At 51.6% G+C, this 22,034-nt stretch overlaps 1 protein-coding gene across 1 annotated transcript; it reads right to left on the minus strand.

Moving 5' to 3' along the window:
- Window positions 1–1,574: 1,574 nt before the first annotated feature.
- LOC132321755 (acrosin-like) lies at window positions 1,575–21,919 on the minus strand (the record flags this gene model as incomplete). The annotated part of the gene is given in 3 exon segments (XM_059835193.1): window positions 1,575–1,934; window positions 21,239–21,384; window positions 21,649–21,919. Coding segments are annotated over 3 exon segments (777 nt in total), but the record flags the coding sequence as incomplete, so codon positions are not given.
- Between the last annotated feature and the right edge of the window lie 115 nt (window positions 21,920–22,034).

Genomic DNA, 22,034 nt, shown 5'->3' on the forward strand with positions numbered 1-22,034 from the left:
GTAATTGTTGGCATTATATATATATGTGTGTCTGTGTCTGTGTATATATGTGTGTATATATATATTTTGAACACGATCGGTCTTGTAATAGAGGAAATTGGGCATCACTCAGAATCTAAGCCTAGCTGCCCCCAGCCCCTCTGATATCTGAGGACAAGCTGGAAGCTTTAACGTGACAAACATACACACACATCACTGCCCAGATTCGCAAGCACAGCATGTTCATGGATCCCTTAAATACTACCATGGGAATTAAGTTCAATTAAAATCCGTGGCTGGCTGTCACACTACTTACCCCGTAATTGGCACAGACCTTGGGTCTTTCCAGAGCTGTATCTCCTCTTGCTCGTGAAGTAGTGCAGCTTCAAGTTCCCAAGTGAATTGCACACGCACACAGCGCTCCCACCAGTAGCTGGCCCTCGACACTCGGTGTCTCCAGCTGCTGGGTCCCTAGGACCTGTGTTCCCTTCTGCCATTGCTAGCAGGCAGGCCTCGGGACCCACCTCCCCACCCGGTACAGAGTGGGGCCACACAGAAAAGGATTTGGGAGCGCTCTCAGAAAGAAGGTAGGACAGACGGCGGGGATTAGGCGCAGGGCTCAGGCAAACAAGCAAATCAACCAGCGGTTGGCTTATGTGTGACTAGCTCCTTCATCCCCGTCTTCTCTCCATTTTCCATGCTTATACATCCCCCTCATCTTCCTCAACTCCTCTCTTTCTCTGCCCTTGGCTGCTCCCAAGCAAGGGACCTACCCCCCGTTATTTTTCCCCCCTTGCTCCCAGGTTTGCTACATCCGTAAACAGATTTGGTGTTGCAGGTGCTCTTAGCTAGGTCACCCTGGACTTCCATGGCATTACTGATGCGGTTTCCTGGGCACTGCTGGCCCTGGCAGATCCCTCTCCCCAGGATGACGCCAACTCTTTGTTCAACTACCTGTGAAGTGTAGCATCTCTCCCATCAAGCCCCCTCAACTACCCGTGAAATGTGGCTCTTCCTCATGGCCCTGTAACTGCTGTCAGCTTCTCAGTCTGTTTGCTCTGCTCAGCAATTTCTCTTGCCATGCTCAGGCGTTTCCCACAGGCTGTTCAGGGAGCTAAGGCTTACGCCAGGCCCTAGGCATCAGCCTGTGTGCCTTAATGCCTACCCCCAAAGTTGGCTGCATGTCCCATCATTTTTTCCTCTCCCTGTTCTAACTTCAACGTGCCAGTCTTCTCCACCCCATGGTGGCTCTGAGCACCCTCCTCTCTGACCAGGCACGCTTTCAGCCCTTTTGAGTGGCTCTTTCCCTTTGTGCCCTACTTGACCGCCTGCAGCCTCGTTTTGCAGGCGCCGGGCGTGGAAGTCCTTGCCTCGCACGGGAGACTGAAAGGGACTGAAGCATGGTTTGCTGTGAAAATTGGCAACTTTATTTCAAGCGCTAAGTCACCTTCAGCATTTGTGTGTCCTCGGACGAGCATGGACAGGACAGAGCAGGCCTTTGACACTGAGGCTGCCTTTGGATGAGCAGCCATTGCCGGAGAAGGATCCAGTGCTGCTATGCTGCAGCCTCCACTGGATCCTGCTCAGCCTGCTGCTCAAGCCTTTCTTCCTCTCAGGACCTGCAGGAGCTCCTGCACCCAAGTGAAGAACTCCACCAGCCTCTGGAGTGGAAATGGGCAGGAGCTAAACCTGCCCGACTGTGTTGGTATTGGGCTTGGCCTCTGAAAGGGAGTTGAGGCGGTGAGAAAATGACTCCATGCCCGTGATGTTGGACTGCCCCTTCCTGCTGGGCGCAGTCCCATCTGTAGCAGGATCCAGTCGTAAAAGTGCTGAGCGGAGGTGTAGACTCCGGGCTATTTTGCTCTCGCACAGCCTTTCCTCCAGCTGGTCACTCCAACGAGCCAGAAGTAGTCAGCGTTGTTATCTTTGCAGGTGAGAGGACCACCGCCGTCACCCTGCAGCGGAGGAGAGAGGATTAAGTTCTTCTTGGGTGGCCTCTGTCAGCACTAGATTTCTCTGAGTTACCAAAATATAGACAATAGAAATAGCTACTAGTGTTAGTAGATACATTTTCAGAATGCTTTCTCTTGCCACACCAATCGGGCTAGAGAGGTTGTTAAAGCATTCTATTAAAGGAAATAATCCCTAGATTTGGGATTCCTGCAGTGCTATCTTCTGACAATGGGCCTCATTTTGTTTCAGAGGTGGTCCAGGGAGCGTCAAAATTTCTCCAATTTGAATGGGATTTACATACCCCATGGAGGCCACAGCCTAGTGGGAAAGGAAGGAATAAAATGAACCAGACTCTTAAAAGGCACATCTCAAAATTATGCCGAGAAACTCGACTTCCATGGGTGGATGTTTTACCAACTGCTTTAATGAGGAACAGTAGGGAAAGTGAGATGGTTAAATAAAATACTTCACGGGATGGGGTTCTCCTTAATGGGTTGGTTACAGAGCTTAGTTCAAACTCTGATTGTGTTTCTAATACTGATTGTAGTAGTTTGTATCGTTTTGGGATGTATCGAGAGTATAATCGTTCGGGCTGGAATGTCACGATCCTCACCCCTAATGATAACCACAACTCGGGAAAGAAAAAAGCCCCTTCCTCACAGGATATGCGCAGGAAAAAGAGAGGATCCTGTGACTTCAAGTGAAGACGAGGCACCTAAGAGGCAATGGGAACGAAGGCAACTAAGCTCAACTGTAAAAAGTACTGGTAACTGTTGCTGGGAACGTAGAAATGCTGAACCGTGTGTTTACCGAGGGGTGCTAGCCTTGTGGAGTTACCACCTAGCACCCATCTCTGCGCAAACATGAAATAAACTCGCCTCTGTGTGTGTATCGGCCTCTTGCACACCGGGTAAAGAACCCAACTGCTGGGACAACACTGGGAGCCAGCAGCTCCCCCCCACAGGCGAGCATCTCTGCTGCAGGGCCGGTGGCCCCGCAGCCACCCCCGGGCCTGAAGCGCTGGGGGCTGCCTAGTCTGAAGAAAATAAAGGGAAAGTCCGGTGAGAGTCTGCACGCGAGGAAGAGGGTGGCAGGAACGTGATCTCTGCCTCTCTAGTACCACACACCTCTCTCCAGCTTCCGCCTGACGTTGCTCAGACACGGTCTCTCTCACTTGTTTGGGTTTCTGCCTGTCGCTTGCAATATTTGTCTCTTCTTCTGATTTGCTCTTGAGAAGCGATGGGTTTTCTTGAGAGACATTGCCTTTTTTCCCCTCACGCCCATGAAGCTTTCTCCAAACAGAGATAACATCCAGCCAACACTTTGGCTCCTCGAGACAAGGCTCGAGGGGGGAGGGAGAGAGGGGAGGGAGAGGGGGGAGAAAAGAAAGCTTTATCCTGATAGAAGGTGTTTTGGACGATTGCTTGGAGCAAAGTGTTAGAATGGAAGGTGGGAGAAGAAAAATACTGCTGCTCTGTGACAGTGAAATCAGCCAGCAGGAAAGGAAAAGGATAATGAATACTCACATGCATTGTATGTTGGTTTTGGATTTTTTCTTAATGAGATGGATGCCTTCCAGTCCATTGGTGATACCGTAAATCCTCCTTTTTTGCACCTTGAGGACCTCTGCCGCTCTGTTCAAATCTAAGACCCCATCAGGAGATTGGCTCAGCAACTGAATGAACTTCTTTGTTAGAAGGGCAAGTGATGTATCATACCGAGTCTTTTCTGAAGGAGATTTTGGAGCTTGGCAAGAAAAGAGAAAAAAAACCAAAACAGGGAAATCAGTTTTCTCATTTTGGTTCCGAAAGCAGCATCCAGAAATGAAAGGATACATATTACAGATATTTCTTTCATTTTTACTACAGAAATCTCTCAAACCTCTGCATTAAGACACAGCTTACCACTGGGTATTTATTTGTATTTCAAGCTGCACTTTTCCAAAAGTCACAGGTACATGAGCAAAGCCATACATTTTTTTAAATGCAAGTATTTCCATGATGGATACATATATGCAATAGTCTACTTAGGTTTTCACTATGTGAAGTCTTAAGAGTATTTTTAGTATCTATTTATTCTGGCAGCAATACCAAAAATTCCCCTATGACTCTCCTCCATCAGGCTGATAGCCAGCTTTCATCAGGGTTTGATTTTCCCCTCTTGTAAGACGAGTGTTTCACATGCAATTAAGCAGGACTTGGGTGTACTTCAGTGGGTGAACACAACGACAGATTCCATCAGCGCCAGACTCCACGGCACGGCGTACAGAAAACTCAAGTGAATTAGAGGAGATTGACGCAAGACACAATGTATAATCATCGTTTCCCCATAACCAAACAATGCTCAAACTGGGCAAGAGTCTCCCTCCACTTCTTTTAAATTAGAAGTCAGCACACGGCTTGGATCTTACTAGACAACGCGCTCTTTTCACGCACAAATGTAGCAACAGATGAGCTGTTAAAGAGTTTAAATATGGAGATCAGGATAATTTTTAACTCTAAATGTTTGAGGACTTTGTGTCAAGGGAAATGAGCCAGCCATTATTAGAAGTCTGCTGGGCTGGTACATCTCAAACCTTTCATTTGCTTCAAGTATTACGCAGGATGGATCTTAGGCTGATCTGGTGGTCATTTTCATGTTTTCAAGGTTCAGGTCCCCCACTTGATTGCAGAAGTCAGTCAAAACTGAAATCCTACCCGAAAGCAAACCTTTAGGCTACCCTGAAACATTTTGAAGGAAATGATGGCTTTTCAGTGAAAACCAATTCATTGCCTCTTTGCAAAGAGAACCTGCTGTATCTCATTCTTTGGTAGCTTCAGGGCTTGTCTGCATGGGGAACTGGAGGAAAATTCCTATCAATTAGGCGGCATTCTGAATTTAGACCAGCATGATTGTTGTTTGTTTGTTTTAATTTGGGGTTTGGAAAAGAATGAGAGGGTCAGAGTGAGAAGGGCAAGAGGCTACTTGACCCCCAGCTAAACGGGGATGTGCTCCTGGTCATGCAGCAAGGGGGTTCTCTGTACGGCCTTAGCAACACTGCAGCAGCATCCTCTGCACCGAATGGTACTGAACTTCTGCGAGAACGCACTTCGGTTTAAAACGGACTTCATTTAGCTTAACGAAGTTCAGTTTAATGAAGACAACTGTGCTTGTGTAACTTGTCCGCATTAAGTTCGTCTCTTCAGCTAATTTCACTTTTCCCATCTGCCTCAGCAGAAACAAGACTTAGACTGGTGAGGAGGGACAAGCACCCTCCACACCTCTTGCTCTCCCATCACTACCACTGCTGCCCCAGTCCTCCTCTTTCCCCATTCCCCTCCCTCTGCAAGCCTAACTCTCCTGCTGAAATCCCCCAAACAAGATGGCAAGGCTACACCCCCAGCGCCTGTTGCAAGAAACCTACTGCCCGAGGCAACGCAGGCGTGCAAAAATGAAGACTTGCAGCAACTAAGCAGCGGCAGTAGTAATCTAGTCGTACCGCAGGGAGAGAAGGCAGCTCACAAAAAGCAGGCAGCGTGCAACGCTGCTGGGGCACAGCTACCGCTCTTTGCAAATCCCTGCCTGGGGGAATAAGCCCTGCCCATCAGCTGCTGTAACTCCAGTGAGGAAGGAGGCGGCTGGCCCGATTAGCCCTGCCTAATAACTGTGCGTTTGAGCCCGTCGCAGTATCTTGATTCCTCAGCATCCACCTCTCCTAAGCATCCCCCGCTTCGTGTCCTTGGGTGAAGAGGAGGCCCTGGATGGCGAGGCTGCAGGCTGCCCGGCGGGCGGAGGGACAGAGCTGGCAGCCAGGAGCCTCTGCGGCCTCTCAGCGGCTCTGCACCAACCGATCGACGCACGCCGCAAACCCGTTGCGTGCTGCTGGCTGCGGGGGCGAGGATGTTGCACACACATCCGGGCGAGGACAGTAATAAACACGCGTCTTTAGCTAGGTAACGCAGCCTGTCGTGCTGGTTCACACTGATCTCAAGCTAGTAAAATCAAAAACTCTGTGCCATACAGCGTGTTACCAGTTCCCTTACTTGTTGGACTATCTGGACTTCTTGTCGCAGCTCTTCCTTTCCCCTTTGGAGTCTTTAGTCCTTCAGCCAGATACTGGTGGCCACTTCCTCCTAGCTCCAGCCTTCGTTTTGCCTGTTTAAAAAGAAAAAACGAGTAATTTTTTTTAATTGATGGGTTGTTAAGAAGTGTATTTTGCTTTATCAAACACAATATTGGGCTTACAGGAAAGGTGGACAGCAGTGAACTTTTCGCAGCAAAGTTCTGTATCAGCACAGGTTCATACCTCATATTCATCACAAGGGAATCTGAATATTTATGGGAACCCAAAGGCAGGCTTCAATGTTTCACTCTCAGAGGCTAGGTTGATGGTTTTGTTTGGAAAATTTAGCAATTTTTTTTAATTTGAAAAGCTGAGTGACAGTTGTATGACCCGCTTCAGTCCAGTCTGGACCTTTTCAAATACATATGAAAAATGTCTACCTCCACTTGAGTTGAGAACGTTTCGGTTAAGAAAACCAAAGACAAACGCTCAAGCACACAGGTATGCACCCAGAAACCTACATTTCTTCTGAAAAACTCCTTACGTCCATTGAAGTTTGGGCACAGGTAGTGTAAGTGCAAGGGGAAGGAAAAATGTAACTTGAAAGGATGGCTTTGAGAGGACGAGTAACTTCCACTACTGTAAGCTTTCCATCAATGACATACGAGACGTTACATCAAGAGCAGCATTGGACAACTGTTCTCCTCTGCTCGTCAAGAATTTTTGTCCTCATTGAAAGCACAACCACTACATTTATTTCATATTAACTAGCACGTTTGCATTAAAGCTGCCTACATAAAAGCAAGGTGGAGCAAAAGTAGTATCAGAAAGACGATGCCTGAAAATCAGCTAAATGTTGCATTCAGCTCAATGGAAAGCTCTGTACACCTTGAATAATAAAAATCACGAATGACACTGTTAAACTGTGCAACACACAAACTGCAACCAAAACCACCACCAATATGAATTTTGTTCCTAGACAGAAACACAATCTACTATCTTTGGTAACAATTCTATACCCTGCCGTGCTACTCGGGTTACTGAAACTAAACCTGGGGATACTTGTTATCCTAACAATAGGAAGGACATTACCTGGGAAGACACAGGAAAAAAAAGACAAAGAAGTTTTATGTCTAATGAAGTTTAGCCAAATAACTGTTTCCCAAGAACGTTGTTTATTCAATTAGGTAGAATAATTCAGAGTATTTTATTTGCTTGCTCTTTAGACTTGCCCCAAAGGGCTGGATCATATTCTGCTCCTCAGTGAGCCAAGATAAAATAATACATTCCGCCATGGAGTTGGAGACAGATATTTCCATATTGTGGATTTAGCTTGTGTGTTTTACTTAGGGTCTGTGACCAAGAGAAGACTCTAAATAAATTAATTTATATGCGTTATTTATGGATAGCTCACTAACATCTTTGTACTGGACTCCGTTCGCAAACCTCAAACTTATTAAAAGGTGAGTTAAAGCACATGAAATGTGTACAAGCCCTCGGTGTAAAAGCATGTACAGAGTGCTCAAGCCACTCTTCTGTATATTTTGTGCGAAGGGGCAGGGCACTAATTCCTCGGTGACAGAGCAAAACTGAACTAACTGCATCCTTCTAACCAGCACAGGCACTGGGCGCCGGGCAGCCCATGGGTGGCAGCTTCTCACGGCGCACAACACCTCTGCTCCGCTCCCCGAGGCATTGGCTCCGCCATCCAAGGACACAGATTTTAAAAAGCCGGCTGTTAACAAAAGCGTCCAGCTAATGTGTTTAGCCAACGTAATTGGATTAAATTACGATTACAGCTATTCCAGACGGAGAAATACATTTCACACTTTTTTTAAAGTAAGTGTTTTTCCACCCTGAACACTGTAAGAGCAAAGGCAGGAGGGGTGAAAAGGGAACAATCCAGGGCGTGGGAAGACTAGGCCAAAGGGATACAATTAAAGATAAAAGAGAATCTCAAAACCAGGTGTGAGAAGGAGGGGAAATCCTAAAGACTTAAAATCCAGAGATTTGCAGCAGCTCTCTCCATCAGAAGAGGAACTCCGGTTTGGACTACACATCAACACTTTTTGTCTCAACTTGTTTGCAAGACAAGACCCAATGGTACTTCGCCCCTGCTTTTGTCGTTAAACACTTACAACTTTCTCCTGTGAACTTCAAAGAATCACGTTTGGTAGTGAGAGAAGACAAACAGCACCTTTCAGCTGTGCGCAGCAGCCCAAGCCTGTCCGAGTGTGTCGGGCTGTTACAAACAACCTGCTCTCGCCGGTCTCACCAGCGCGCCGTAGCTACGGGCAGCTACCTTGAGGTCACAAGGAAACTCCCCAGTCTGGTACGGCCCACCGATTACTACCCGCTGGTAGTTTTGCAGGTTGGCAGCGAGGAGATTGAGCAAAGAAGCGTGAAAGGGATGAAGAAGGACTTTAAGGCGCTGGGGAGACTGATTGACGGATCGGGTGCGCAGGTGGTGTTTTCTGCAATCCCTTCAGTGGCGGGGAGGAACACTGAAAGGAATAAGAAAGCAAACATGGTCAACGCGTGGCTCAGAGACTGGTGCCACCAGAGGAATTTTGGATTCTTTGACCATGGGGTGGTCTCCGTGGCACCGGGCCTGCTGAGTGCAGACGGTGTTCAGCTGTCCCCAAGGGGGAAAAGAATCCTTGCCCGTAAGTTGGCAAACCTCATCAGGAGGGCTTTAAACTAGACTCGAAGGGGGAAGGGGATGAAGCCAGGCTACCCAGAGGTGAGCCTAGGGGTGACATGCCATTGTCGGGGGCAAGACCGATAGCCCAGCTCAAGTGCATCTACTCCAATGCACGCAGCATGGGCGGCAAACAGGAGGAGCTGGAAGCCATCGTGCGGCGGGGCAGCTATGACGTGGTCGCCATCACAGAAACATGGTGGGACGACTCGCATGGCTGGAGTGCTGCGATGGAGGGCTATAAGCTCTTCAGGAGGGATAGGCAAGGAAGGAGAGGCGGTGGGGTGGCTCTGTACGTCAAGGGGTGCTTTGATTGTATAGAGCTGGATGATTGTCACGATGGGGTTGAATGCTTATGGGCAAGGATGAGGGGGAAGGCCAACAAGCCGGATATCCTGCTGGGGGTCTGTTATAGACCACCCGACCAGGGCGCAGAAGCTGATGAAGCGTTCTACAAGCGACTGGCAGAAGTCTCACAGTCGCAAGCCCTTGCTCTTGTGGGGGACTTCAACTTACCGGATGTCTGCTGGAAGTACAACACAGCTAAGAGGAAACAGTCCCGGAGGTTCCTCGAGTGTGTGGAAGATAACTTCCTGACGCAGCTGGTAAGGGAGCCTACAAGGGAAGGTGCCCTGCTTGACCTGCTGTTTACGAACAGAGAGGGTCTGGTGGGAGAAGTGAAGGTCGGAGGCCGTCTTGGGCTTAGCGACCATGAAATGATAGAGTTTGCAATTTTTAGCCAAGTAAGGAGGCGGGTGAGCAATACCGCTACCATGGACTTCCGGAGGGCAGACTTTGCCCTGTTCAGGACACTGGTCGGGAGGGTCCCTTGGGAGACGGTCCTGAAGGGCAAAGGGGCCCAGGAAGGCTGGACCTTCTTCAAGAAGGAAATCTTGAAGGCGCAGGAGCAGGCAGTGCCCCTGTGCCGTAAGAAGAGCCGGCGGGGAAGACGGCCGGCCTGGCTGAACAAGGAGCTTATGCTGAGGCTCGGGGAAAAAAAGAGAACTTACCACCTCTGGAAAAAGGGGAAGGCAAGTGAAGAAGAATACAAGGACCTCGTTAGGTCATGCAGGGAGGGAATTAGGAAGGCGAAAGCCCAGCTAGAGCTCAACCTGGCCACGGTCGTGAGGGACAACAAAAAAAGCTTCTATAAATACATTAACAACAAAAAGGGGGCCAAGGAGGATCTCCATCCTCTACTGGATGCGGCGGGGAACATTGTCACGAAGGATGAGGAAAAGGCTGAGGTACTTAATGCCTTCTTCGCCTCAGTCTTTAACAGCCACACCAGGTATCCTCAGGGTATCCGTCTCCCTGAGCTGGATGACAGGGATGGAGAGCAAAATAGGCTCCCCATGATCCAGGAGGAAGGAGTTAACGACCTGCTATGCCACCTGGAGACTCATAAGTCTATGGGGCCTGATGGCATCCACCCAAGGGTGCTGAGGGAGCTGGCGGAGGAGCTTGCCAAGCCGCTCTCCATCATTTATCAACAGTCCTGGTCAACGGGGGAGGTCCCGGATGACTGGAGGCTTGCCAACGTGACGCCCATCTACAAGAAGGGTCGGAAGGAGGATCCGGGGAACTACAGGCCTGTCAGCCTGACCTCGGTGCCGGGGAAGGTTATGGAGAGGCTCATCTTGAGGGCGCTCACGGGACACGTGCAGAATACCCAAGGGATCAGGCCAAGCCAGCACGGGTTCATGAAAGGCAGGTCCTGCTTGACCAACCTGATCTCCTTCTATGACCAGGTGACCCGCCTAGTGGACGAGGGGAAGGCTGTTGATGTTGTCTACCTGGACTTCAGCAAAGCCTATGAAATGAGCCAGCAGTGTGCCCAGGAGGCCAAGAAGGCCAACGGCATCCTGGCTTGTATCAGAAATGGTGTGGCCAGCAGGAGCAGGGAGGTGATCATGCCTCTGTACTCGGCTCTGGTAAGGCCGCACCTCGAATACTGTGTTCAGTTTTGGGCCCCTCACTACAAGAAAGACATGGAGGTGCTGGAGCGTGTCCAGAGAAGGGCGACGAAGCTGGTGAGGGGTCTGGAACACAAGTCTTATGAGGAGCGGCTGAGGGAGCTGGGGTTGTTTAGCCTGGAGAAGAGGAGGCTGAGGGGAGACCTTATCGCTCTCTACAACTACCTGAAGGGGGGTTGCAGAGAGGTGGGTGTTGGTCTCTTCTCCCAAGTGACTAGTGACAGGACTAGAGGAAATGGCCTCAAGTTGCACCAGGGGAGGTTTAGACTGGATATTAGGAAAAATGTCTTTCCTGAGAGAGTGGTGAAACATTGGAATAGGCTGCCCAGGGAGGTGGTAGAGTCACCCTCCCTGGAGGTATTCAAGGAGCGTGTGGATGTGGCATTGTGGGATGGATGGACATGGTGCTGTGTGGTGTTGGGTGGGTTGGTTTTTGGTCTGTTGTGCCTTGTTGTTGTTGTGTGGTGGTTGGCTTGCGTGGGTTGTTTGTGTGGGGTTTTTTTTTGTTTTGTTTTTGGTTTGGGTTTTTTTTTTTTTCAGGTTGGACTTGATGATCTTACAGGTCTTTTCCAACCGTAGTGATTCTGTGATTCTGTGAGTACCGGACTACTGAGCGGCTTCTGCAAAAATACCCAACGGCAGAGACAGCACTACAGGATAGTTATTGTGTAGGGCACAAAGCATATGGAAAACCTGAGAGAGAGATACAGAGCAAAATATTTTAGAAGAGTTTAAAAGAGCTTGGTGAAGTTACCGAGAGGCGATTTTAGCAAACCCCAGGGGATGTTTAATTTCTGGCCAGATGCTACACGTCACTCAGCAAGTGCCTTCTTCCCCTTCCTGTTTTACAAACTTCATAACAAGATGCAGGATTGAAGTGGCATATTCTCTCAATTTCTTCTTCCCCGACTGTGCTGGTTTTGGCTGGGGTAGCGTTAGTTTTCTTCATAGTAGCTAGTATGGGGCTGTGTTTTGGATTTGTGCTGGAAACAGTGTTGATAAAGCAGGGATGTTTTCATTACTGCTGAGCAGTGCTTACACAGAGTCGAGGCCTTTTCTGCTTCTCACACCGCCCCACCAGCGAGTAGGCTGGGGGTGCACAAAAAGTTGGGAGGGGACATAGCTGGGACAGCTGACCCCAACTGACCAAAGGGATATGCCATACCATATGACGTCATGCTCAGCATATAAAGCTGGGGGAAGAAGAAGGAAGGGGGGGACATGCGGGGTGATGGCGTTTGTCTTCCCAAGTAACCGTTACGCGTGATGGAGCCCTGCTTTCCTGGAGATGGCTGAACACCTGCCTGCCGGTGGGAAGTAGTGAGCGAATTCCTTGTTTTGCTTTGCTTGCCTGCGCAGCTTTTGCTTCACCTATTGAACTGTCTTTATCTCAAGCCGCGAGTTTTCTCACTTTACCCTTCCGATTCTCTCCCCCATCCCACCTGGGGGGAGTGAGCGAGTGGCTGGGTGGTGCTTAGTTGCCAGCTGGGGCTAAAGCACGACATCCATGGCTTTGGTAAATCCTGTATCAGCCTCATCTCCTCAGTCTACCTTCTAGAGCTGTATGGTGGAGCCTTGCTCCCATGCTGGAGTGCAGGGCAGTCACGGGAGGAAAGCAGGAGCCGGCCCCGTGCGTTGCATTTGCTGAGCGGGGCTAGGTCCCTGGAGGCTAGAGGGCATTGGCCGGTCCGGTTCCAGCAGGGCGATGTCGTTCCTCTGCGTGATGTTACTGTAGTGCTCGTGAACCAGTAGCCGCTTGATATTGCGCACTTGGGCCTCAGGGCCCAGCTGAGGCAACCGGGTGGCCCCGATCACCACGCGCCACATGGTGATGTGCCTGGAAGGCAGAGGGAGAGAGGGGTGAGAGGGAGCGGAGCCATGTGCTGCAGCAGCCCTGCAGTTCCCTGCCTTCTGCTCCACAAGGCAGAGAGGCAAGCAGCGCTAGGGAGGGGGCGAGTGCCCTGGCACGCCTTAGGCACAAGGAATGTCGAGCTGGAGGCTGCTAGGAAGCAGTGGCACAAGCCCAGCCTTCTCCCAGTGCCTTAAATATTAGCAAGGGAAGTTAAGTTCAACTAAAATCCGTGGCTGGATGTCAAACTACTTACCCAGTGGTTGGCACAGACCTTGGGTCTTTCCAGCTCTGTATCTCCTCTTGCTCGTGAACTAGTCCAGCTTCAAGCTCAAGAGCAACTTGCCCGCGCAGTCAGTGCTCCCACCAGTAGCTGGCCCTAGACACTTGGTGTCTCCAACCGCTGGGTCCCTGTGACCAGAGTTCCCTTCTGCCATTGCTAGCAGCCAGGCCCCTGGACCCACCCCCACCCCCCCACTGGGTACAGAGTGAGGCCACACAGAAAAGGATTTGGGAGCGCTCTCAGAAAGAAGGTAGGACAGACTGTGGGGATTAGGCGCTGGGCTGAGTCAAAGAAGCAAACAAGTTGGCTTAAGCGCGACTAGCTCCTGGATTCCCCACCCCCACCCCCTTCTCTCCATTTTCCGTGCTTATACAGCCCCCTCAGCTTCCTCAACTCCTCTTTCTCTGCCCTTGTCTCCTCCCAAACAAGGGACCTAGCCCCGCTTCTTTTTCCCCCCTTGCTCCCAGGTTTGCTACATCTGTGAATGGATTTGGTGTTGCAGGTGCTCTTAGCTAGGTCACCTTGGACTTCCACGCCATTACTGATGGGGTTTCCTGGGTACTGCTGGCCCTGCCAGATTCCTCTCCCCAAAATGAGCCCAACTCTCCCTTCAATTATCTGTGAAGTGGGGCCACCTCTCACATCAATCCCCCTCAACTGCCCGTGAAATCTGGCTCTTCCTCATGGCACTGTAACTCCTGTCAGCTGCTCAGTCTGTTCTCTACGGTCAGCAATTTCGCTTGTCACGCTCAGGAGTTTTGCACAGGCCGTTCAGTGAGCTAAGGCTTACGCCAGGCCCTAGTCGGCAGCTTGTGTGCCTTAATGCACACCCCCAAAGTCGTCTGCATGTCCCATCATTTTTTCCCTATCCTCGTTCTAGCCACAGTGTGCCAGTCTTCTCATCTCACGCTGGCTCTGAGAACCCTCCTCTCTGACCAGGGACGGTTTCAGCCCTTTTGAGTGGCTCTTTCCCTTTGTACCCTACTTGACTGCCTGCAGCCTCGTTTTGCAGGCGCCGGGCGTGGAAGTCCTTGCCTTGCCCAGGAGACTGAATTGGACTGAAGCATGGTTAGCTGTGAAAATTGGCCATTTTATTGGAAGAACTGTCAGTTTTAGCACTTGCGTGAACTCGGAGGCTGCTAGGAAGCAGTGGCACAAGCCCAGCCTTCTCCTGAGCAGTCTGTCAGCTGGGCCCTGGAGTGCCCAGGCACGGGGCGTGCTGCAAGGGAACGGGACGGGAGTAGCACATGGTGCCGTGCACAGGGCACCTGCTAGTGCTGTGGGGATACCCCCATTCCCTGCTCCTCCTTATCTGGCCTCAGTGAAGAGGTGGGCTGCCGCGAGGACCCACTGTGGGCTGATGAGGGACCCTCCGCACAGATGCCCTGTGCCCGTTTTCCAGGGATGCTGGATGCCGATGATCCAGGAGGGGCCAGGTCGCTGGCTGGGCATCTGTGCCACCCACGACGCGTGACATGCCGTAGTGAGAAGCCATGGGCCGGAGCGCACAGGTCCCTCTGGAAACAGAAACTCCTTACTGTCCTGCTCGAGGGCTTGCTGCTCTTCAGGCTACGAGTCAGCCGTCTTCCCGCTCCACATGCCGTTGCGTGGACAGCAAGGCCAGGGAACCCCGTGGGGCGTGCGTGCATCCACCCCTGTTTCTGCTTTGTCCCCGCAGGCCAGTTGTGCCAGCAGCATGGGTGCTGGCAAGGAACTGAGGTTCCCAGGTGGGGTTCAGGAAGCTGTGGCGAGGCTCAAGGGAACGAGCAGGCACCCTCCAGTGACCCCCATAAGGGTTGCCCAAGTTCCCAGTCAGAGCCTCGGGCCACTTACCCACATGTGCTGTGTGCAGGCCAGCACAGGGCCAGCAGGACGAGGAGGGGGAGCAAATTCATCGCTGCCAGCAACACGTGGCAGCTGCAAGAACGGAGAGCTCGTCGCCACCAGTGCGGCAACCTTGGTTCCGGGGCTGATGTCACAGAGTCGCTGGTTCCGGGTGCTGGGCGTGGTGGCCTCCAAGCATGAGGGGAGGCAGAAGCTGGCATCGGACACCCCCGACAGACCCTCCCCCTGCCAAATGCTGTGCTTGTGGGATGAGGGCGTGCAGGCCCCGTGGCAGGCAGCAGCGCCTGGGTCCAAGCACTGCCTGCTAGTAGCTGGCAGGAAATAAGTGGGGCATCATAGCCTCTTTGGGAAGTTCACTGCCACCCTGCTCCCTGCAGCCGTTTGCCACCAGCTCCTTCCCAAAAAGCATACGCCAGAGAACAGAACTGCTCCAGGCAGTAGGCATACCTCTGGGTGTTGAAGAGCCGGTCTGGTTACAGCCGCGGCACGCAAGCAGAGATGTGCAAGCCAACTAAGGCAGGCGTACCCAAGCAGTGTCAGCCTTCCGGCACAAAGCCCAGTGAAACGCAGACGCAGCACAGGCCACCCTGAAGATTTCTTCAGTGCTGTACCTTCAATATAAATTTAATTTCTAAGTTACCTCCAGCAATTATTCCACAAGTGGTAGTGATGTTTTACAGGAATAATATATGGAAGTGGTAAGAAAATCTGACTACTTCAAAAGAGGGGATTGATACCAAAGATTTAAACAATTTAGCTGTAAGACAAACCCTTTTGGATAAACCTTATCAGAAAGGGAAGTTACCAAACCTTAAACGGTGATCATCTATGCCCTAACTACATTGCTGAATTGTTATAATGAACACAGACTGAACTCATGTCTCAACTACTGGAAAGGTCCTGGATCTACTATGCATGAGTTAACCAACTCCTCCGTCAGAGTTTGACAACAAGAAGAGAACCATTTCAACAGGACTCTTAAAGGCTGTATTATTGCATAATCAAGTTAAATTTGAAATATTATCTATTTCTGTTTCTTTTCCAGGTTGTAAGAAGATGGGATAGATTTGAGGCCTAATTAGAAAAGTGACAAATGCCACCACCTTCTGTCTAAGTGGTGGAACCTAAGTAAAGGGAGATTGAGACTTATGGTGTCGCGTTAAAGGAATGCAGTTTCGAAATTTGTCTGTCAGAGTCCCAGGGCTTTCACTGACCCATTTATCAGAGCCCCAGCAAGAGGACTTGCACTGAGCAGATGCACAAAAATTGAAATGAGTTATTTTATTGAAAGCGACAGAAACAGATTCGAGATTGCCGTTGATAAATTCACTAACTACAACAGAGCTACTAATTAAGGGTAATATTGCTAGCAGACTTGATAGTAATACAAGAACCCGGGGATAACTGTCACCCAGAGGGTGAGAGGCGCAGCGCTTACCCAGAGAGGCGTCCCTGCCTGGGGTGGAGGAAGAGAACACAGCCCGTCGACTGGTCCGTCAGGTATCGAGGTTCTTCTCTCCCACCTTAACAATCATTTTCTCTTGACTGTTATCCCCAAAACGACGAGGTGTCCCCCCCATGTGTGACGTGTAGCATGATTTGGGTGGAGAGACGAGTGCTATAGTCATATATGTTTAGCATGACCTCTATAATCTTCATTAGCATATGCAGGGGTGTGAGTTGTAATATGCATTTCACAGGTAATGAGGCAAAGGTCAGTTATCGGACACGAAGCCTTTTCAAAGAACAAAGGACCTCTCACATTCCTGTTATCTTACTGTCTTTGCTGACCATAAGCAGGGCTGTCCTGCCTCCACAGGACCCCCTCCTTATCTGCATCCTGTGTTAGCCAGGCAAGTCTCCATTCCCCCGGGTCGCACAAGAGATAGCAAGGGCAGTCTTAACAGCTCTTTGTGCCCAGGAATCCCACCTCATTATCCAAATTCCACATATGGGAATTATAAAATATATCCAGAAGTCTCCAGGGGGGAAATGTTAGAGAACAGCTTGAAACACAAGGTCAAAAACAAGTGAAAAAGAATGGAAAGAGTGGAAAGAAGATACTTCCTAACGCATGCACCTGGTATTTAGACATGTTAAAGATAAAAACTGTCTCCACTAACTTTCCACTAACTAGCAGTAACGATTAACACAAGGACCAATTTGAGAAAAATAGAACAGAGTGCCAAAATAGTGCCCTGAAGTTAACTTGCCTCATTATAATCTCACGCTCATGTGAAAACCACACCTCCTAGCTAGAAAAAGCCCCCAACCCAAAGAAGGCCGCTACTCTCTGAGCATGCGTAGAGAATTCAAAGAGAACTGTAGCTCTAAGATGAAGGAAGAAAAGTAGTAACCAATAGTTAATTAAGGGGTAGCACCAGGAAGCGTGACTAACGTTGTTAACTGTTTTAAATACCTGTTACGATTTTAAGCCAGTGTGCATGTTAGGAGGAGAAATCCCTCATGCACCCAGCGCTGCAATGAACCAATGTCAGCTTTCTAAACTATCATTTGGTCTGGAGAGTTTTCTTCGTTACAGTTTTGGGTAACAGTTGGCTTATGTGTGACTAGCTCCTCGATCCCCTTGATCCAGTGTTTCCCCGGGAGATTTAGGAACCTTTGTGATCTAACGCATTTGTATCCAGGCTACATTACTCATATTCTTGCTATTTGTACCACCTTTGTGGGCAGTAGTTCTATCACCGGCAATCCAAAAGAGCTTCTGCATCTGTTCCTTTAATAAACTACACTATTCATTAATCTAGCCATAAGAGTTCTCATTACACACAACCAAATTCCTTAAGGGTGGCCGTGATAGTTCATGCAACGTGGTTAGACTGAAAGTGTATGGAGTTACAAGTGCATCTGTAATTGTTGGCATTATATATATATGTGTGTGTGTGTCTGTGTATGTATGTGTGTATATATATATTTTGAACACGATCGGTCTTGTAATAGAGGAAATTGGGCATCACTCAGAATCTAAGCCTAGCTGCCCCCAGCCCCTCTGATATCTGAGGACAAGCTGGAAGCTTTAACGTGACAAACATACACACACATCACTGCCCAGATTCGCAAGCACAGCATGTTCATGGATCCCTTAAATATTAGCATGGGAATTAAGTTCAATTAAAATCCGTGGCTGGCTGTCACACTACTTACCCCGTAATTGGCACAGACCTTGGGTCTTTCCAGAGCTGTATCTCCTCTTGCTCGTGAAGTAGTGCAGCTTCAAGTTCCCAAGTGAATTGCACACGCACACAGCGCTCCCACCAGTAGCTGGCCCTCGACACTCGGTGTCTCCAGCTGCTGGGTCCCTAGGACCTGTGTTCCCTTCTGCCATTGCTAGCAGGCAGGCCTCGGGACCCACCTCCCCACCCGGTACAGAGTGGGGCCACACAGAAAAGGATTTGGGAGCGCTCTCAGAAAGAAGGTAGGACAGACGGCGGGGATTAGGCGCAGGGCTCAGGCAAACAAGCAAATCAACCAGCGGTTGGCTTATGTGTGACTAGCTCCTTCATCCCCGTCTTCTCTCCATTTTCCATGCTTATACATCCCCCTCATCTTCCTCAACTCCTCTCTTTCTCTGCCCTTGGCTGCTCCCAAGCAAGGGACCTACCCCCCGTTATTTTTCCCCCCTTGCTCCCAGGTTTGCTACATCCGTAAACAGATTTGGTGTTGCAGGTGCTCTTAGCTAGGTCACCCTGGACTTCCATGGCATTACTGATGCGGTTTCCTGGGCACTGCTGGCCCTGGCAGATCCCTCTCCCCAGGATGACGCCAACTCTTTGTTCAACTACCTGTGAAGTGTAGCATCTCTCCCATCAAGCCCCCTCAACTACCCGTGAAATGTGGCTCTTCCTCATGGCCCTGTAACTGCTGTCAGCTTCTCAGTCTGTTTGCTCTGCTCAGCAATTTCTCTTGCCATGCTCAGGCGTTTCCCACAGGCTGTTCAGGGAGCTAAGGCTTACGCCAGGCCCTAGGCATCAGCCTGTGTGCCTTAATGCCTACCCCCAAAGTTGGCTGCATGTCCCATCATTTTTTCCTCTCCCTGTTCTAACTTCAACGTGCCAGTCTTCTCCACCCCATGGTGGCTCTGAGCACCCTCCTCTCTGACCAGGCACGCTTTCAGCCCTTTTGAGTGGCTCTTTCCCTTTGTGCCCTACTTGACCGCCTGCAGCCTCGTTTTGCAGGCGCCGGGCGTGGAAGTCCTTGCCTCGCACGGGAGACTGAATTGGACTGAAGCATGGTTAGCTGTGAAAATTGGCCATTTTATTGGAAGAACTGTCAGTTTTAGCACTTGCGTGAACTCGGAGGCTGCTAGGAAGCAGTGGCACAAGCCCAGCCTTCTCCTGAGCAGTCTGTCAGCTGGGCCCTGGAGTGCCCAGGCACGGGGCGTGCTGCAAGGGAACGGGACGGGACGGGAGTAGCACATGGTGCCGTGCACAGGGCACCTGCTAGTGCTGTGGGGATACCCCCATTCCCTGGTCCTCCTTATCTGGCCTCAATGAAGAGGTGGGCTGCCGTGAGGACCCACTGTGGGCTGATGAGGGACCCTCCGCATATATGCCCTGTGCCCGTTTTCCAGGGATGCTGGATGCCGATGATCCAGGAGGGGCCAGGTCGCTGGCTGGGCATCTGTGCCACCCACGACGCGTGACATGCTGTAGTGAGAAGCCATGGGCCGGAGCGCACAGGTCCCTCTGGAAACAGAAACTCCTTACTGTCCTGCTCGAGGGCTTGCTGCTCTTCAGGCTACGAGTCAGCCGTCTTCCCGCTCCACATGCCGTTGCGTGGACAGCAAGGCCAGGGAACCCCGTGGGGCGTGCGTGCATCCACCCCTGTTTCTGCTTTGTCCCCGCAGGCCAGTTGTGCCAGCAGCATGGGTGCTGGCAAGGAACTGAGGTTCCCAGGTGGGGTTCAGGAAGCTGTGGCGAGGCTCAAGGGAACGAGCAGGCACCCTCCAGTGACCCCCATAAGGGTTGCCCAAGTTCCCAGTCAGAGCCTCGGGCCACTTACCCACATGTGCTGTGTGCAGGCCAGCACAGGGCCAGCAGGACGAGGAGGGGGAGCAAATTCATCGCTGCCAGCAACACGTGGCAGCTGCAAGAACGGAGAGCTCGTCGCCACCAGTGCGGCAACCTTGGTTCCGGGGCTGATGTCACAGAGTCGCTGGTTCCGGGTGCTGGGCGTGGTGGCCTCCAAGCATGAGGGGAGGCAGAAGCTGGCATCGGACACCCCCGACAGACCCTCCCCCTGCCAAATGCTGTGCTTGTGGGATGAGGGCGTGCAGGCCCCGTGGCAGGCAGCAGCGCCTGGGTCCAAGCACTGCCTGCTAGTAGCTGGCAGGAAATAAGTGGGGCATCATAGCCTCTTTGGGAAGTTCACTGCCACCCTGCTCTCTGCAGCCGTTTGCCACCAGCTCCTTCCCAAAAAGCATACGCCAGAGAACAGAACTACTCCAGGCAGTAGGCATATCTCTGGGTGTTGAAGAGCCGGTCTGGTTACAGCCACGGCACGCAAGCAGAGATGTGCAAGCCAACTAAGGCAGGCGTACCCAAGCAGTGTCAGCCTTCCGGCACAAAGCCCAGTGAAACGCAGACGCAGCACAGTCCACACTGGCTACGTCAGCCACAGCAACACCCTCTGGCAGGCTTCCTGTCCTTGCTGTCTGTGAGTTACGTTGCTGTTCTGGGCCAACACCGACAAGGGCAGTTGTGGCCCCTGGTACACGTGGCCAAGGACATGCAATTTTTGGCTCTAGCCAGAGAAGGATGCTCCTGCTCTCAGCCCCACATGCCATTCTCCACGGCTTTGGTAAATCCTGTGTCAGCCTCATCTCCTCAGTCTACCTTCTAGAGCTGTATGGTGGAGCCTTGCTCCCATGCTGGAGTGCGGGGCAGTCATGGGAGGAAAGAAGGAACCAGCCCCGTGCATTGCATTTGCTGAGCAGGGCTAGGTCCATGCAGGCTAGAGAGCATTGGCTTGAAGAATGACAGTCTCAAAGCTCATGATAGGTGCGGGGGCTTCCCGCTGCCATTCTCTGGAACAGCCTTTCCCCCAGCTGGTGATTCTAACGAGCCAGAAGTAGTCTGCCTTGTTGTCTTTGCAGACGAGAGGACCACCACTGTCACCCTGCAGCGGAGGAGAAAGGACAAAGGTGGTGTTGTTGGGTGGCCTCTGTCAGCACTACGGCTGGCTCCTTCTCTCCCACAGCACCTGCCAGAGCTGTACTCTGCGGCACAGAAAAGCCCCGCTTAGGTGCCAGGGCATACAGAAGCTTGTGTGGGAGGGGGTCATGGGCCTGTAAGGTAGGGTTCCCTCTCATCTCTGCAGAGTGACCCTGCACGTGTGGAACGCAGATGTTCCAGGCTTGGGCTGTGGACCTGTGGGCTGCCAAGAGCACTGGATGGGCTTTGTGGGCAGAGTCGCAGGCCTCTGGGGCAAGGGGGGCACTGGGCAAGGAGCTGCAGGTGGGGAAGGGGAGGTCAGCCCCAGCAGCGGTGGGAGGGTGACTTGCCAGGCAAAGCACGCGCTGGGGTCTGCGTGGGACGGTTGTGAGAGGGCTGCCCGTGCTGCTGGGGCTTGACTCGTAGCACGCTCCTACCTGGCAGGTGTCGATGCCACCCTGCGCATAGCCAGCACACAGGTTGTGGGTGTGGATGGCCCCTCTGTACCACCCGCTGCTGTTACAGAGGTTGACATCAATGAGGCGGACCTTGGCCTCCTGCAGGACATCAGTTGATCCTCCAGCTGCGAGCACAGAGAGGAATTAACACCAGGCAGCTCGTTGCCATTTCTCCTCCCCTGTCTGGGTGAAGCCCTTCCCTAGGGCTTGGCTTTGCACCTTGAAGGCACTGTACCGGTGGTCCCCTTGTGCCTCCCTTTGGGGAATGGCTCAGGCCCATCTCTCTAGAGGCATGCGGCCCCGCAGCCTGACTCTGGCTTTCGCCTCTGCTCTCAGGAAGGCCAACCCGTCTCCCCTGCGTGCCAAGCTTGCGCTCAGGACACGAGTACTTTTTGGGAACTCACATCTTGCAGTCGTGGAACCCCAGCCGCTGGCGTAGCAGGTTGTCAGCTCCGACACTCTCAGCGAGGCGTCGGGCACACAGGCAAGCTGGATGGAGTAGCTGCACTGCACAGGCTGGTCCAGTTCCAGCAGGGCGATGTCGTTCCTCTGCGTGATGTTACTGTAGTGCTCGTGAACCAGTAGCCGCTTGATATTGCGCACTTGGGCCTCAGGGCCCAGCTGAGGCAACCGGGTGGCCCCGATCACCACGCGCCACATGGTGATGTGCCTGGAAGGCAGAGGGAGAGAGGGGTCAGAGGGAGCGGAGCCATGTGCTGCAGCAGCCCTGCAGTTGCCTGTCTTCTGCTTCATAATGGAAAGGGGAAAGCAGCGC

Source organism: Gavia stellata, unplaced genomic scaffold (assembly GCF_030936135.1).
Source record: "Gavia stellata isolate bGavSte3 unplaced genomic scaffold, bGavSte3.hap2 HAP2_SCAFFOLD_44, whole genome shotgun sequence".
In the NCBI taxonomy this organism is placed as follows: domain Eukaryota; kingdom Metazoa; phylum Chordata; class Aves; order Gaviiformes; family Gaviidae; genus Gavia; species Gavia stellata.